This window comes from Cervus elaphus, chromosome 27 (genome assembly GCF_910594005.1).
Source record: "Cervus elaphus chromosome 27, mCerEla1.1, whole genome shotgun sequence".
Classification (NCBI taxonomy): Eukaryota; Metazoa; Chordata; class Mammalia; order Artiodactyla; family Cervidae; genus Cervus; species Cervus elaphus.
The window spans coordinates 49066049-49080126 of NC_057841.1; the positions used below are offsets into that span (position 1 = coordinate 49066049).

The window sequence follows — 14078 nt, forward strand, 5'->3', positions numbered from 1 at the left end:
TCCCGGTTCCCTCCCCCAGAGCCAGCCCCTCTGATGGCCGAGGCCCCAGTACCAGCGGGCAGCTCTACCCAGAGCAGGGAAGACCAAGGAAGAACTGGTGGGACCGGGAGGGGGCGTCGCATCGCTGCAACTTACATTGCCCTTCTCAAACAGGTCGGTGTTATTTCTGCAGTTGTAGAGCAGCCGCTCCCCTGTGTCCCCCACGTCACCGTAAAGGCAGAGGTAGACGTTGGCATCCGTTCCCGCACCTTCGAGTTCCCCAGTGCACACAGTCACGCGGTACCGGGCCACTGGCAGGTAGAGACGGGGAGCCCATTGACTGCCAGCCCCCTGCTCCCAGCGCTGGCCCTGCTGCTCCCCACTCTTAAGCACTGCTTTCCCCTCCTCCATCCAGCTCTCATCCAGGGCTGACCTTGCTCCTTCCCTCGGCTGCCTCAGGACAATGAAGGGCCAGCTCAGCTGCGAATCTCTGTCCCAGACAGTTCAGAGGTTCCTGCTCCTGGCTAATCATCAGAACTCCATGGGAAATGTTTATAAGAATTCCGATTCCTGGGCCCTGCCTCAGACTTCTCAAATCTTAGTTCTTGAGCTGGACCCCTAAAACTGCATTGTTCACAAGCTCCCCCAGGGGACTCCGGTGAAGCTGGCAGTGTTTGGGGACCATGGGTCTAATTCAAACATTTTGGCACTTGATTCCATTCCAGCCCACTAGACTTTATTTTGCCTTAGGTTGTTCTCCAATTCATATGTGCCCTGTCTTCCTAAGAAAAGTAAGATAGCTTTTCTTTTGAACAAGAACTGAGCCTCCTCTTCTCTTCAGAACTCCCCAGTGCCAAGGACATGCCAGGAAGAGAAGCAGAAAGAAAGCCACAAAGTGCAGCCGCTCAGGAAAGGGCAGAAGCTTCTTCCCACATTGAAAATATACTGTGGGGGGCAGCCCACATCCTGCACATCACAGCCTTGCTTCCACTTAAAATAAGCTTCAAAGTGAAATTCATTAATTCATTTGTCCCCTATCTGTTAACCTAAGCCTAGTAGGTGGAAGGCATTATGACAGGTGTAATGAGCAAGACAGACAAACTCTTGCTCTGTGGCACTTGCATTAGAGTTGAGAATGGAAAACTGGGGAGGAGAGATGGACAGTAAAATCATAAATTGAGAACAGGGAAATTTCTGAGTTATATCTACAACAAAGATAATACCTTGAAGTGATGCCACATAGTGTGCTAGAAGTGAAGAGAAGGGCAGTGAGGGATGAAAATGATTTAGAGATGCAGAAAAGCTTGCTGTGAGGAGGCAAGGCTTGGACTAAGATATTAGTGATAGGAGCCAGCCGCTGGTGCTGTGAAAGAAGAGGGTGCTGCTAACTGTGAAGCCCCAGTGTGGGTACGGAGACTATAAAGTGGGGATGAGCAGCTATGTTCCAGGAGCAGAGAGAATAAGGCTGGTGTGGCTGGAGTGAAGGAAGCAGGAGGGGATGATGTGAGGTCCAGAACTGAACAGGGGCCAGAAAGGGGCCCATGATGAGTGACAGGTCAAGGTAAGACATGTGGCTTCCTTTGCTTATTGTTTTTAGTACTACAGAAAGCCATTATAGGGTTTAAGCAAGGAAGTAACTTGGCCTGATCTATGTTTTAAAGAGCAGCTGGTTGCTATGTGGAGAGCCAGTTGTAGGGGATGAAGGAGAGAATCAGAGAGGATAGTTAGTGGAATAATTACGGTAGTCTAGAAAAGGTGGGGGGTGCAGTGGAGATGGGGAGAAATTGGTAGATTAGAGATAAATTTTTGAGGTAGAAATAAAAGACTCGGTGATAGAGTAGATAGGTAATTAAGGGAAAGAGAAACCAGGGATGATTCCTGGGTTTTTGGCTTGGGCAAAGAGGTAAATAGCATTGCCAAGAAGTAGGAACATTTGGGAAGAAGGATAAGTTTGGAGGTAAAAATTCAATAGTTCTGTTTGTTCATTATAAATCTGAGATGCCTATTAGATCAGGGGTCCTCAATCCCTAGGCCAAAGACTGGTACCTGTCTGTACCCTGTTAGGAACTGGGCCACACAGCAGGAGGTGAGTGGTAGATGAGCAAGCGAAACTTCATCTGTATTTACAGCCACTCACCCTTGCTTTGCATTGCCACCTGAATTCTGTCTCCTGTTAGATAAGAGATGGCATTAGAGTCTCGTAGGAGTGCAAACCCTACTGTGAACTGAGCATGCGAGGAATCTAGATTGTGCACTCCTTATGAAAATCTAATGCTTGATGATCTGAGGTGGAACTGAGGCAGTGAAGCTAGTCCTTGGGAGAGGCTGCAGATCAGATGAACATTAGCAGAGAGGTTGACTGAACAGAGACCGTAAAAAATCAATTGCTCGCAGACTCATATCTAAACCCTATCAGTGAGTGGAAAATAACAAGCTGCATCTGGTGGCAGGCTTTAAGTCAGAATCCAACACTTAACTTTAGTCCATGCATGGCCCACCCATTATTTTATTTACCACTTCCATCCATGCCTCTTTCTCACCCTGCACGCTTTTCTCAGTCACAGTTTCGGCAGGCCCACAAGCTAATCCTAGCCAAAATGAGTAAAAAATAAACATCACTGGGGAGTTTCTTTGGAAATGGGTGAAGACCCAGTGATGAGACAGCAGAAGACTCTAAGGCTGCCTGGTGGTTCAACTGGTAAAGAATCTGCCTGCGATGCGGGAGACCTGGGTTCGATCCTTGGGTTAGAAAGATCCCCTAGAGGAGGGAACAGCTACCCACTCCAGTATTCTTGCTTGAGAATCCCCAAGGACAAAGGAGCCTGGCAGGCTATAGTCTGTGGGGTTGCAAAGAGTCGGGCACGATTGAGCGACTTTCACTTCATTTCACAAAAAGTAGGCTGCACTTCAAAGAAAATACCAAGAGTCCTACTTAAACTGCACATTCATTTCAACAGGTGATTCAACTTCTCCAAGCCCGTTTGGTAAAATATGTGGCAACCAGCTATCCAACAAGCCATGAAACCTTCTAAACTTCTTCACCTCATGGATATCAAGCACCCTGCATTAAAAGATAAGCCCTTGGAGTTTTTCAGAAGAAAAAAGAAATGTGAACACGAAGAACAGAAGCAATTACTGAAGGCCACCACTTTATCGAACATGTCTGCACTGAGAGCATCATTCTTAGCACCTATCGCATTGCTGGAGCTAGAAGCCCTTTAATATTGGTGACGAGCTGATCCTGCCTGTTACTCAGGACACTGCTGTGAGCTTTAAGGAGAGACTGCAGCTCAGAAGGTGGCACACGTTCCTCCTGTGGCCAGCACCTGAACTAGATGAGGATGAAACAGCAGGGGACATTGAAGCGCAACTGTTAGGATTAAAGAGTCACCATGATACGGAACTCAGGTTGATGAGTCTACCGATGATGACAACAAGGCAACAATGCTTGTTTTTGTGCGATATATTTTTCAGGAGGATGTGCATGAGGGTATGTTCTGTGCCCTTTTGTTGCCAAACAACACCAGAGCTCAAGTCTTTGAATGACTACATATCAGGAAAACTGAACTGGTCATTCTGTGTCAGTAAATGCATGGGTGGAGCAGCTGCCGTGACTGGACAGCTTTCTAGTTTCACTACTCAGGTAAAAGAGGTTGCTTCTGACTGTAAACCTACACACTGTGTCATCCACAGAGAAATGCCAGTTAGCTGAAAAATGTCACCTGAACTTAACAATGTTTTGCAGGTTGTGATTAAAATTATCAACCACATTGAAGCACGTGACCTTAATTCATGTCTGTTTACGCAGCTCTGTGAGGAGATGGACACAGAGATCACATGCCTTCTCTTATACACAGAAATGAGATGGCTTTCTAAAGGAAGATCACGGACCAGAGGGCTTTGGTTACAAGGGCCACTCCAGAGATTTCTTTTAGGAAAGCAGTCACTATCGGCCAGCATATTTTAGTGACACAGAATTGGTTGCAAAACTTGCTTACTGCGTGACATATTCAACCTGCTCAACAAACTCAGTCTGTCACATGGGAAAATGACACTGTTTCCAAGTCAGCAGATAAAGTGGCTGCATTCAAAGCCAAACTGGAATTATGCTGCTGATGAGTGAACATTGGGATTTTTGACATGTTTCAAACATCAGCAGAGATTTTGAAAGAGACTGAGCCAGCACCTTCTTTCTCCTAGCTTGTGCATGATCACCTATCTCAGCTTTCAAAAGACTTGGAGCATTACTTTCCAACCACAAAAGACTCACAAACTGGGAAGGAACTGATCCGTAAACCATTTGTGAATAAGCCAGGTGAGTTGACTTTGTCTGTGCTACAAGAGGATCAACTACTTGAGATCACAAATGACAGTGGCCTTAAAAGTGTGCTTGGGACAACTTCAAATCTCCATACACTCTGGATTAAAGTCAAGGTGGAATATCACGAGATTGCCAAAAAAGCACTGAAAAGCCTGCTTCCATTTCCAACATCCTATCTTTGTGAAGCAGGGTTTTCTGCAGTGACAGCAATCAAAATGAAAATTACAGGGTAGACTGGACATCGCCAACACACTTTGGGTGTCACTTTCTCCCATTACCCCCAGATGGGACCAACTAGCTGTAGAAAAACAAGTTTAAGGCTCACTGATTCTGCATTGTAGTGAGTTGTATAGTTATCTCATTATATATCACAATGTGATAATAACAGAAATAAAGTGCACAGTAAATGTACTATGTACCCATATGCTTAAATAATCCCCAAACCATCTCCACCCCAGTCCAAGGAAAAACTGTCTTCCTTGAAATCAGTCCCTGCTCCCAAAATGGATGGGGACTGCTGCATTTGACAATCATAAAGAGAGGTCAAGATGTAGGTTGAATATGTGTGGAGGGTCAGGACTGTTGACATGACTTTCGTCATCATAGACATGTAGATTCCACTGAAAGTCACAGTGCCAGATGAGGTCCTCTGTGGAGAGGATGCAGATGAGGACTGTAGAGGAATGCCCACTTTAGAGGTCAAGCCCAGAAGCTAGAAACTCAGATGAGAAGCAGCAGCCAGTGAAGCAGAGGGATTTTGCTCTGAATCTAAGACTGCTCTAAAAAGTCTATTTCTTTTTAAATGAAGGGGCTATTAAGGCATTCTCATATAAACAAAAACTAAAAAGATTCATCACTAGCAGACCTGCTCTAAAAGAACTATTAAAAGGAGTCCCTCACCCAGCAATCCCACTTCTGGGCATACACACTGAGGAAACCAGATCTGAAAGAGACACGTGCACCCCAATGTTCATCGCAGCACTGTTTATAACAGCCAGGACGTGGAAGCAACCTAGATGCCCATCAGCAGACGAATGGATGAGGAAGCTGTGGTACATATACACCATGGAATATTACTCAGCCATTAAAAAGAATTCGTTTGAATCAGTTCTAATGAGATGGATGAAACTGGAGCCCATTATACAGAGTGAAGTATGCCAGAAAGATAAAGACCATTACAGCATACTAACACATATATATGGAATTTAGAAAGATGGTAATGATAACCCTATATGCAAAACAGAAAAAGAGACACAGATGTACAGAACAGACTTTTGGACTCTGTGGGAGAAGGCGAGGGTGGGATGTTTCGAGAGAACAGCATGTATATTATCTATAGTGAAACAGATCACCAGCCCAGGTTGGAGGCATGAGACAAGTGCTCGGGCCTGGTGCACTGGGAAGACCCAGAGGAATCGGGTGGAGAGGGAGGTGGGAGGGGGGATCGGGATGGGGAACACATGTAAATCCATGGCTGATTCATGTCAATGTATGACAAAACCCACTACAATATTGTAAAGTAATTAGCCTCCAACTAATAAAAATAAATGAAAAAATTTTAAAAAAAGGAGTCCTTCATATTGGACACTAAACAGTAACTTGAACTCACTCAGACATAAAGAGAATGAGGAAAAGCAATGATAGAGGTATATTTATAGACAGTATATTTTAGTTTTTGTTTGTACCCTTTTCTTCTCATATTTTATATAAAAGACAACTGCATAAAGCAATATATATATAAAATTGCATTGGTGGGTTTATAATGTATGAAAATTTAATTTGTATGGCAATATAGCATGAAGGAGGAGAAAGAAACAAACCTACACCAGAGCAGAGCTTTTGTATATTATTGAAAATAAGTTGGTATTAATCTGAACTAGAATGTTGTAAGTTAAGATGTTAATTGTAATTCCCTGGTATAATTCCCCAAGTATAATTCTTTCCAATAAGAAAATAATTTATATAAATAGAAAGAAACAAGGGAACTAAAATGATATTTTAGAAACTAATACAAAGGAAAGAATAATAAAGGGACAACAAAAAAAACTTATGATATATAAAAAGCAAATAGCAAAATGACAAACTTAAATCCTGCCTTATTAGTAATTACCTTAAGTGTAAATGGACTAAATATTTTAATCCAAAGGCAAAATGTGATGATAATCTGACAGAGATAGGATGGATCCCCCTACTCCACATTTGATCAGAAATCTAGGTTAATGATGCCACATATGTACCAAGAGTGAACATAAGATGATTTTTCATATAATGAGGAGTTCTGGGGAGAGCATGATAAACCTCAAGCACGTCCAAAAATGGCTTGAGATAGCGGGGGGGATGACTGGCTTGGGGTATAGTGGTTAGGAGGTGGGAATTTCTTCACATGGGTCCTTGTATGGCTTGAACTTTCCACCAGTGTGAAGGAAGGGAGCATCCAGGCTTTCTCACCAAATTGCCCAGGTATCAGGCAGAAAATGAGAGAGATTGATGTAGCTGGAAAGCTGTCAGAAGTCAAACATCAAAACTAATTCATGCTCCTTATTACACAGAGATTGACAGAATGAATAATGGATCTTACTATCTGACATGTGGAAGAGACACACTTTAGATTCAAAGACACAAATAGGTTGAGAATAAAAGGATGGCTCAGGAAGAGACAGACACTCTGAATGACAGACTCTAGGTTCATGCACATCACTACAAGTGACCCAATTTTGTCCCTTTTTATGGCTGAATAATATTCGATAGTATATATGAACCACGTCTTCTTTATCCATTCATCTGACTATGGACATTTAGGTTGCTTTCATGTCCTCACTATTGTAAATAGTGCTTCAGTGAACACTGGGGTACATGTGTCTTTGGGAACAGGCAGGTTGGGAAGAAGTAAAACTATCTCTGTTCATGGACAACATGACATTGTATAATGAAAATCACAAAGAATCTACTAAAAATGATCAGAACCAATAAATGAGTTCAGCCAAGTCATGGCGTACAAGATCAAGATAGCAAAATCAACTGTGTTTCTATTACCTTGCAATGAATAATCTGAAAATAAAATTAATAAAACATTTCCATTCAAAATAGTATTAAAAAGAATAAATGAAAGTGAAAGTTGCTCAGTCGTGTCCAACTCTTTGCAGCCCCAGGGACTCTGCAGTCCATGGAATTCTCCAGGTCAGAATATTGGAGTGGGGAGCTGTTCTCTTCTCCAGGGTATCTTCCCAACCCAGGGATTGAACCCAGCTTTCCCGCATTGCAGGTGGATTCTTTACCAGCTGAACCACCAGGGAAGCCCAAAAAGATTAAATACTTAACAGATAATTATTTTTTAAATATTTATTTGTCTGTGCTGGGTCTTATGTGTGGCATGTGGAATCTAATTCCCTGACTAGGGATCAAACTCAGGGCCCCTGCATTGGGAGTGTGGAGTCTTAGCCGCTGGACCACCAGGGAAGTCCCTTAACAGATAATTTAAGAAATCAAGTGAAAACAAATTAATAAGTCATGGAGATGTACAGTTTGGCAACTAAGGTTAATAATACTGTACTGCATATTTGAAAATTGTGAAGACAGTAGAAGGCAAAAGGAAAAGAGGGCAGCAGAGGATGAGGTTAGATAGCATCACTGACTTAATGGACATGAACTTGAGCAAACTCTGGGAGGTGGTGGAGGACAGGTAAGCCTGGCGTGCTGCAGACCATGCCGTCACGAAGAGGCAGACACGACTTAGCAACTAAACAATAAGAAGACAGTACATCCTAAAAGTTCTCATCACAAGGAAAAAATTATGTAGCAACATATGGTGATGGATGTTAACTAGACTTACTGTGGTGATCATTTCACAATATATACCAATATTGAATCATTATGTTGTATACCTGAAACTAAATATAACTTTGTGAGTCAATTATGCCTCAATAAAAAAGAAGGAAATGTGTAAAACTTACACTCTGAAAACTAAAAAACAGTTGAAAGAAATTAAAGATGTTTTAAATAAGTGGAAAAGCATCCCATGTTCTCGAATTGGAAGACTTAACATCATTAAAACTTAACATCGCTGCAGTCCATTGGGGTCTCACCATTAAGCTCCAATTGCATCATTAAGGCAATACTTCTCAAACTGACCTACAGATAAAAACGAATCTCTATCAGTCTTAGTTGACTTCTTTGTAGAAACTGACAAGCCATCTCTAAAATGCATATAGAATTTCAAGGGACCCAGAATAGCCAAAAACAATACTGAAAAAGAATATTAAAGAAGAAGAACAAGTGTTGGCAAGAATGTAGAGAAATTAAAACTCTCATACATTGCTGATGGAAATGCAAAAAGTGCAGCTGTTTTGAAAAACAGTATGATAGTTTCTCAAAACAGAATTGCCACATAGCAGCAGTTTGACTCATGGATATATATCCAAGAGGATTGAAAACATATGTCCACACAAAAACTTGCACATGAATGTTCATAGTCACGTTATTCATAATAGCCAAAAAGTGGAAACAATGCAAATGTCCATCAACAATTGAATGTAGTCTATCTACACAACGAAATACTATTCAGTAATTAAAATAAATGAAATGTTGATACTTGGTACAAGGTGAACTGATGTTAAAAACATTATGCTAAGTGACAGAAGACTGAGCACCGAATATCTGGTGCTTTTGCATTGTAGTGCTGGAGAAGAATCTTAAGAGTTCCTTGGACTGCAAGGAGATCAAACCAGTCAAAGAAAATCAAGCCTGTATATTCGTTGGAAGGACTGATGCTGAAGCTGAAGCTCCAATACTTTGGCCACCTGATGTGAAGAAACAAATCATTGGAAAAGACCCTGATGCTGGCAAAGATTGAAGGTAAGAGAAGAGGACGGCAGAGGATGAGATGGTTAGATAGCATCACCAACTCAATGGACGTGAATTTGAGCAAACTCCAGGGGACAGTGAAGGAGAAGGAAGTCTGAAGTGCTGCAGTCCATTGGGGTCTCAAAGAGTTGGATACGATGTAGTAACTAAACCACAAAGTGAAAGAAACAGGCACAAAAAGCCTTATATTAAGTGATCCCACTTATATGAAATGTCCGGAACAGGCAGATCTAGGGACAAAAAATAGATTATTGGTTTAAACAGATGGGTAAGTACAGAGCTAAGGAGTGAGGTGCGGGGGTGTGACTTCTATTGGGCATGTGGTTTCCTTCTGGGGCAATGAAAATGTTCTGAAAGTTGATAGTGGTCATGAAGCATGATTCTATCGATATACTAAAAGCCACTCAATACTTTAAATAGATGATTTGTATGAACATGTATCATGCCTCAATATAGCTGTTGTTTTTTTAAAATGAACACCACTCATCCGTGGTCCATCTAAAATGAAGATAAAGTACATCAGGAATGATGTACCAGTAAGTTGATTTCAACGCACGATTTTTTTTTTGGTCATATACCAATTTTACTTGGCAATATGAAGACATCTGAAAATTAAATTTGACCTTTAAATATATGAATCTGAAGATACAGTGTCTGAGCAAAAGCACTTGTTAGAAGAAAAGGTCAAGGACAGAAGCTTATCTGAAGACCTGCCTGACTGGGGCTGGCAGAGGCAGCCACTGAAGCCAACGAGGGGGAAAGGTCTTGCCTCCAACACTGCCTTTTTGGGGGACAGCACCTGGCATTCAACCATTGCTGTCTCTCCAATCAACTCTGCTAAAATACAGAAGCTACGTGTTTTAAACTTTCAGCCTTCATATAAACGAAGCTGATGCTTTTGTGTTAAGCTCCCAACGATAGGTGTTGTTAACAGTGATCAGAACAAATAGCGGTGACTGGATTGAGTAACGAAACGTGGAAGCAGAAAAGGGGAGGGGGCGTGCCTCACTTCATTCTAAATTTTGATGAAGGTCGTTTTGCCTTTTCCGGTTGTATATTAGGCCCTTCCCAGAAGCAAGCTGATAAGGGAATTCAGAAATCCCTGTGCCTGGGAATTCCAGTCCCCTCTATTCAGGAGCTCAAAGGTCTGTTTGCCTGGACATTGTCAGGGGTCCCAATCCTCTCTAGGGGAGGGGGCCCTCCCAGCCCACCTGCCACTAAGGTTTCAAGCTCTTTCCTGGCGAGAAGCCTGTGGGCAATTAAAGATGATTTTAACTGTGAGTTATCAGCAGTGAAAGACTTCAAACAGACAGTAAGTACTGGAGCCTCTTGTACTTTAATTTTAAAATTACAGCTCAGCCTGATTAGCAAGAAGCTACAATTTTCAGCACTTGAGTCCAGTGGTCTCTTGCCCGCTCATCAGTGGTACAAAATCACTTCTGCTGGGCACGCACTGGAGAATGCTAATCTCATCAGTTTTACTATCTCACATAGCTCCTGGGGGAAAGGCAAGGTGGAAATAAATTGTGGGCTGGTGAGTGTTTTGTCCGTGTTTCCTGGTCTGCATTAATCAGTGCGATCACCCCTGGTGGCATCCTGGCTCTCAGACATGGTGTTAATTTCTTGTTTGACTGGCCCTTGTTTTTTAAGTAAACTTGGAGCACATAGATTCAAACCTAGAGAATTGGTTTTAAATTGGTATTTACTCATCTTACATGAGCCCAAGGCTCTCCCCAAGGGATTTCCAGGAAACCCTGCATATCATGCACAAGATCAGGGTACCAACTGGGGGAGTGAGACATTGCCACCACCTCTGTTTACTGTTACAAAGAAGCATCCAGACCAGAAGAGGAGATCTGAGTTCCTGTAGAGGTGAATGAGGACATGGGTATGTTCCAAGAACAAGAGAAATTTATGTGGGCCGAAAAGAACTGTTGAGGGAAAGAAATTCAAGTTGGTATGGGCTCCAAAGTACTGCCCAGGACCCCCAGACGACATTAAAATGCCTTTATAGCCAGAACAAACAGCTCTTCTGTTACAAACCCAGGTCCTGGGACTCTTTAATCAATAGAAATTGGTGAGAGGCCAGAAAAGAAATTCAGGCAAGGCTTTACAAGTGCCCTTGCTCGCTCTCGAGGAGGGCAACTGGTTCCTTAAGCGGGATGAGGGTAGTGGCAGATTCATGGCTCTGATTGGAGGAGTGGCTTCGGTGGTCTGCCCACCCCCTTGGTGGTGCTGTGTGCAGGGGTCACACGCAGCATCCTGCTTTTGCTCCCTGCGATTCAGAAATGGCAGTTGGTTTGTGGCCCTTTTGTATCTATGGTTCATAATTGCCCCAACTGCTGTATCTGTGCAGTTATTTTTAGTCCCTTGTAGCTTCCTTGTATCATGTTGCTACAGGTGCAAGCGCGCCAGTGAAGGGTGCCAGGTCTCGACTTAGTTCACTTCAATCCAATACTAGTCAACAGAGAATTTTTTTAATTGCCATTGTCTTGTAATAGTATCGCAGAAGGCAAAAACAAACAAGTGTGTTTTTGTATGTAACCTATGAAAATGCTCTTCCTCCCCACCCCTCCTACCATGATCTCTTCTAATGTTTCAAATCCCTACTTCCAACTCCCAGCTTCCTCAGCAGGAAGCTCATCTCCCCACTGTGTCCACAGCATTCATTCAGATCCTGCTGGTTCCACCTGCGAAGTATTTCTTGAATTTATGTTCTCCTCTGTAGTCAACTTGGTCCTTGCCCAATTTCAAGATCGCTTCTTCTTCCCACTGGATAATTTCTTAAAGGCCTGTCCCTAAAACATATCCTCCACACACCCACAAGTCCTTGACAGAGCAGGAGAAATGTAGGGAAGAAGGGGCTGGGTGGAGTTCGAGTTGAAGGGTGGTGTGTGTGTCCTCAAGGCCATGAGCAGCTGAGGAGCTCAGGAGCCCGAGCTGGAGGTGGAGACTGAGTCAGAGCTCAGAGGAGCAGCTTTGTGGGATGAGCCCGAGTGAGGTACTGAGGAGTGGCTAGTGGCATGGGAGGGAGGTGAAGGGCAGCAAAGTGGACGAGGACTGGCATGTGGATGAATGGATTTTCCATTTGGACATTGATGAAGTGGAACAAGTTTTGATATGTGCAAAAATTACTTGGTGTGCTTGATAAAAATACAGATTACCAGGCATAGTCCTCAGAGAGTCTAGTCGGTATTATCTGAGATTGGGCCCAGGAATCTTCGTTTTAACAAACACTCTGGGCAATTTTGATATAAATGGGCCGTTGACCACACTTTGAGAGATACTATCTGATGCAGGCTGAACTGTGTCCCCCTCAAATCCATATGTTGAAGTCTGTTGGGGAATAAACAAGATGGCGCCAGTCAGGCTGTCTCATTTTTCCCCTCCCCCCGCCAGGCTCTCATGCCCTCTGGCCCCATGTTCTGTAAACAATGACTTTGCACGGCTTTGTAACATCCGAGACCATTGATAGCACTGTGAATGTGCGTCATGAGGTACTCAACTTGGTCACAGGCTACTTCGTGCGGTAGGCCTATATGAGCTTCACCAGGAAAGGCCCTGAAGGGTTGGGTGTGGTTATATTGGGTTATGTTGTATCTGTTGCTACAGCTGCCATGCCAGCCAGGAGAGAATAAACATGTCTCCAGTTCCTACAGTTCCTCGAGTCTTCTCCAGTCTCTTAGCTCGAGCCTTGCCTATCCTGGGTTCAGCGAACAGTGTGCACGGTGAGATACATCAAGACAATGAACAGGATCAATAAGACAAAGTCACAACCCCCAGGACCTCAGAATGTGATTGTTTTTGGAGGTTGGATGTTTAAAGAGGTAAACAAGATAAAATGAGTCATATGTGTGGACCTTCATCCAGTATGATGGGTGTCCTTTTAAGAAGAGACTAGGACACAGATAGGAGCACAAACAGAGAAAAGTTCATGTGAGAAGATGGTCAATTCCAAGGCAAGGAGAGAGGTCTCAGGAGAAAGCCAACCTGCCAACACCTTGATCCTGAACTTCAGCTTCCAGAACTATGAGAAAATAAATTTCCATTGTTTCAAAATCCCAGTCTATGGTATTTTGTTACAGCAGCCCAAGCAGACTAATTGCTATTCTAGAGCAATGGTAGAAGTGGGGGATCTAGAGAGTGACTAGGGGACACAGTGCAAAAGAGGAGCGTGAACAGAGGCAACAGAAGATGCAAATGAGCTGGGACAGAGGCCCCCTATGAGCAGTGTGAGCTTTGAGGCTGGAAGTGCAGAGAGAGTCAGGAGAACGCCCCCTCTCGCTAGCCCCACAGCTGTGAGGACAGAAAACTGGGCTTTGGGAGAAGGGGAGTCATGCTTTAGTCAAGGTAAGGAAGAGATGGAGGTAAAAGAACAGCCTGGGCATTTAAGTAAAAGTGGCAGCTTTCTTTCTGAAAAAAATATCTCACTAGAATGACAGCACACTGGTATTTTAAAGATTTAACCAAACACAAAATTGTCACCAAGAAAGCCTGAGGAGAGGGTTGCATATAGACAACAGCAACCAAATCTCAGAAGCTGGAGCACAGCTAGAAAAGTGACTGATGCCTTAGCACAGGGGGTCCTCACCAGGACCCCTAGCAATTTGTTGGATAAACAAATTCCTGAGCTCCCCACCCCAGACCTACTGAATTAGAAAATCCATGGGTGAGGCACAGCAATCTGTGTTTCAAGAAGCCCTCTAGGTGATAATGCTGAAGTTTGAGATCCCATGACTTAACAGACGGAGAGAATTGATTAGAGCAGTCAGTTGTGAAATTCACGAAGCAACCTTGCAAAAAGTCTCAGGAATGACAGCACCAGGTAACTTCAGAAATAGGGAGTGAGGAGCTAATCTCATGAGGACTGGTTGGAAGGATTTAGAAAACAGATCTCAAGACCCTGTCCTCAATTGTT

At 43.3% G+C, this 14078-nt stretch overlaps 1 protein-coding gene across 2 annotated transcripts in view; it reads right to left on the reverse strand.

Annotated features, from left to right (window-relative positions):
- Positions 1-14078, reverse strand: part of LOXHD1 (lipoxygenase homology PLAT domains 1) — a 193689-nt gene that overhangs the window by 108518 nt on the left and 71093 nt on the right. For both annotated transcript variants that reach the window (XM_043889514.1, XM_043889513.1), the window contains exon 13: positions 136-290. In XM_043889514.1, the coding sequence (XP_043745449.1) occupies positions 136-290 (155 nt within the window). The remainder of the gene's footprint in view (positions 1-135; positions 291-14078) is intronic.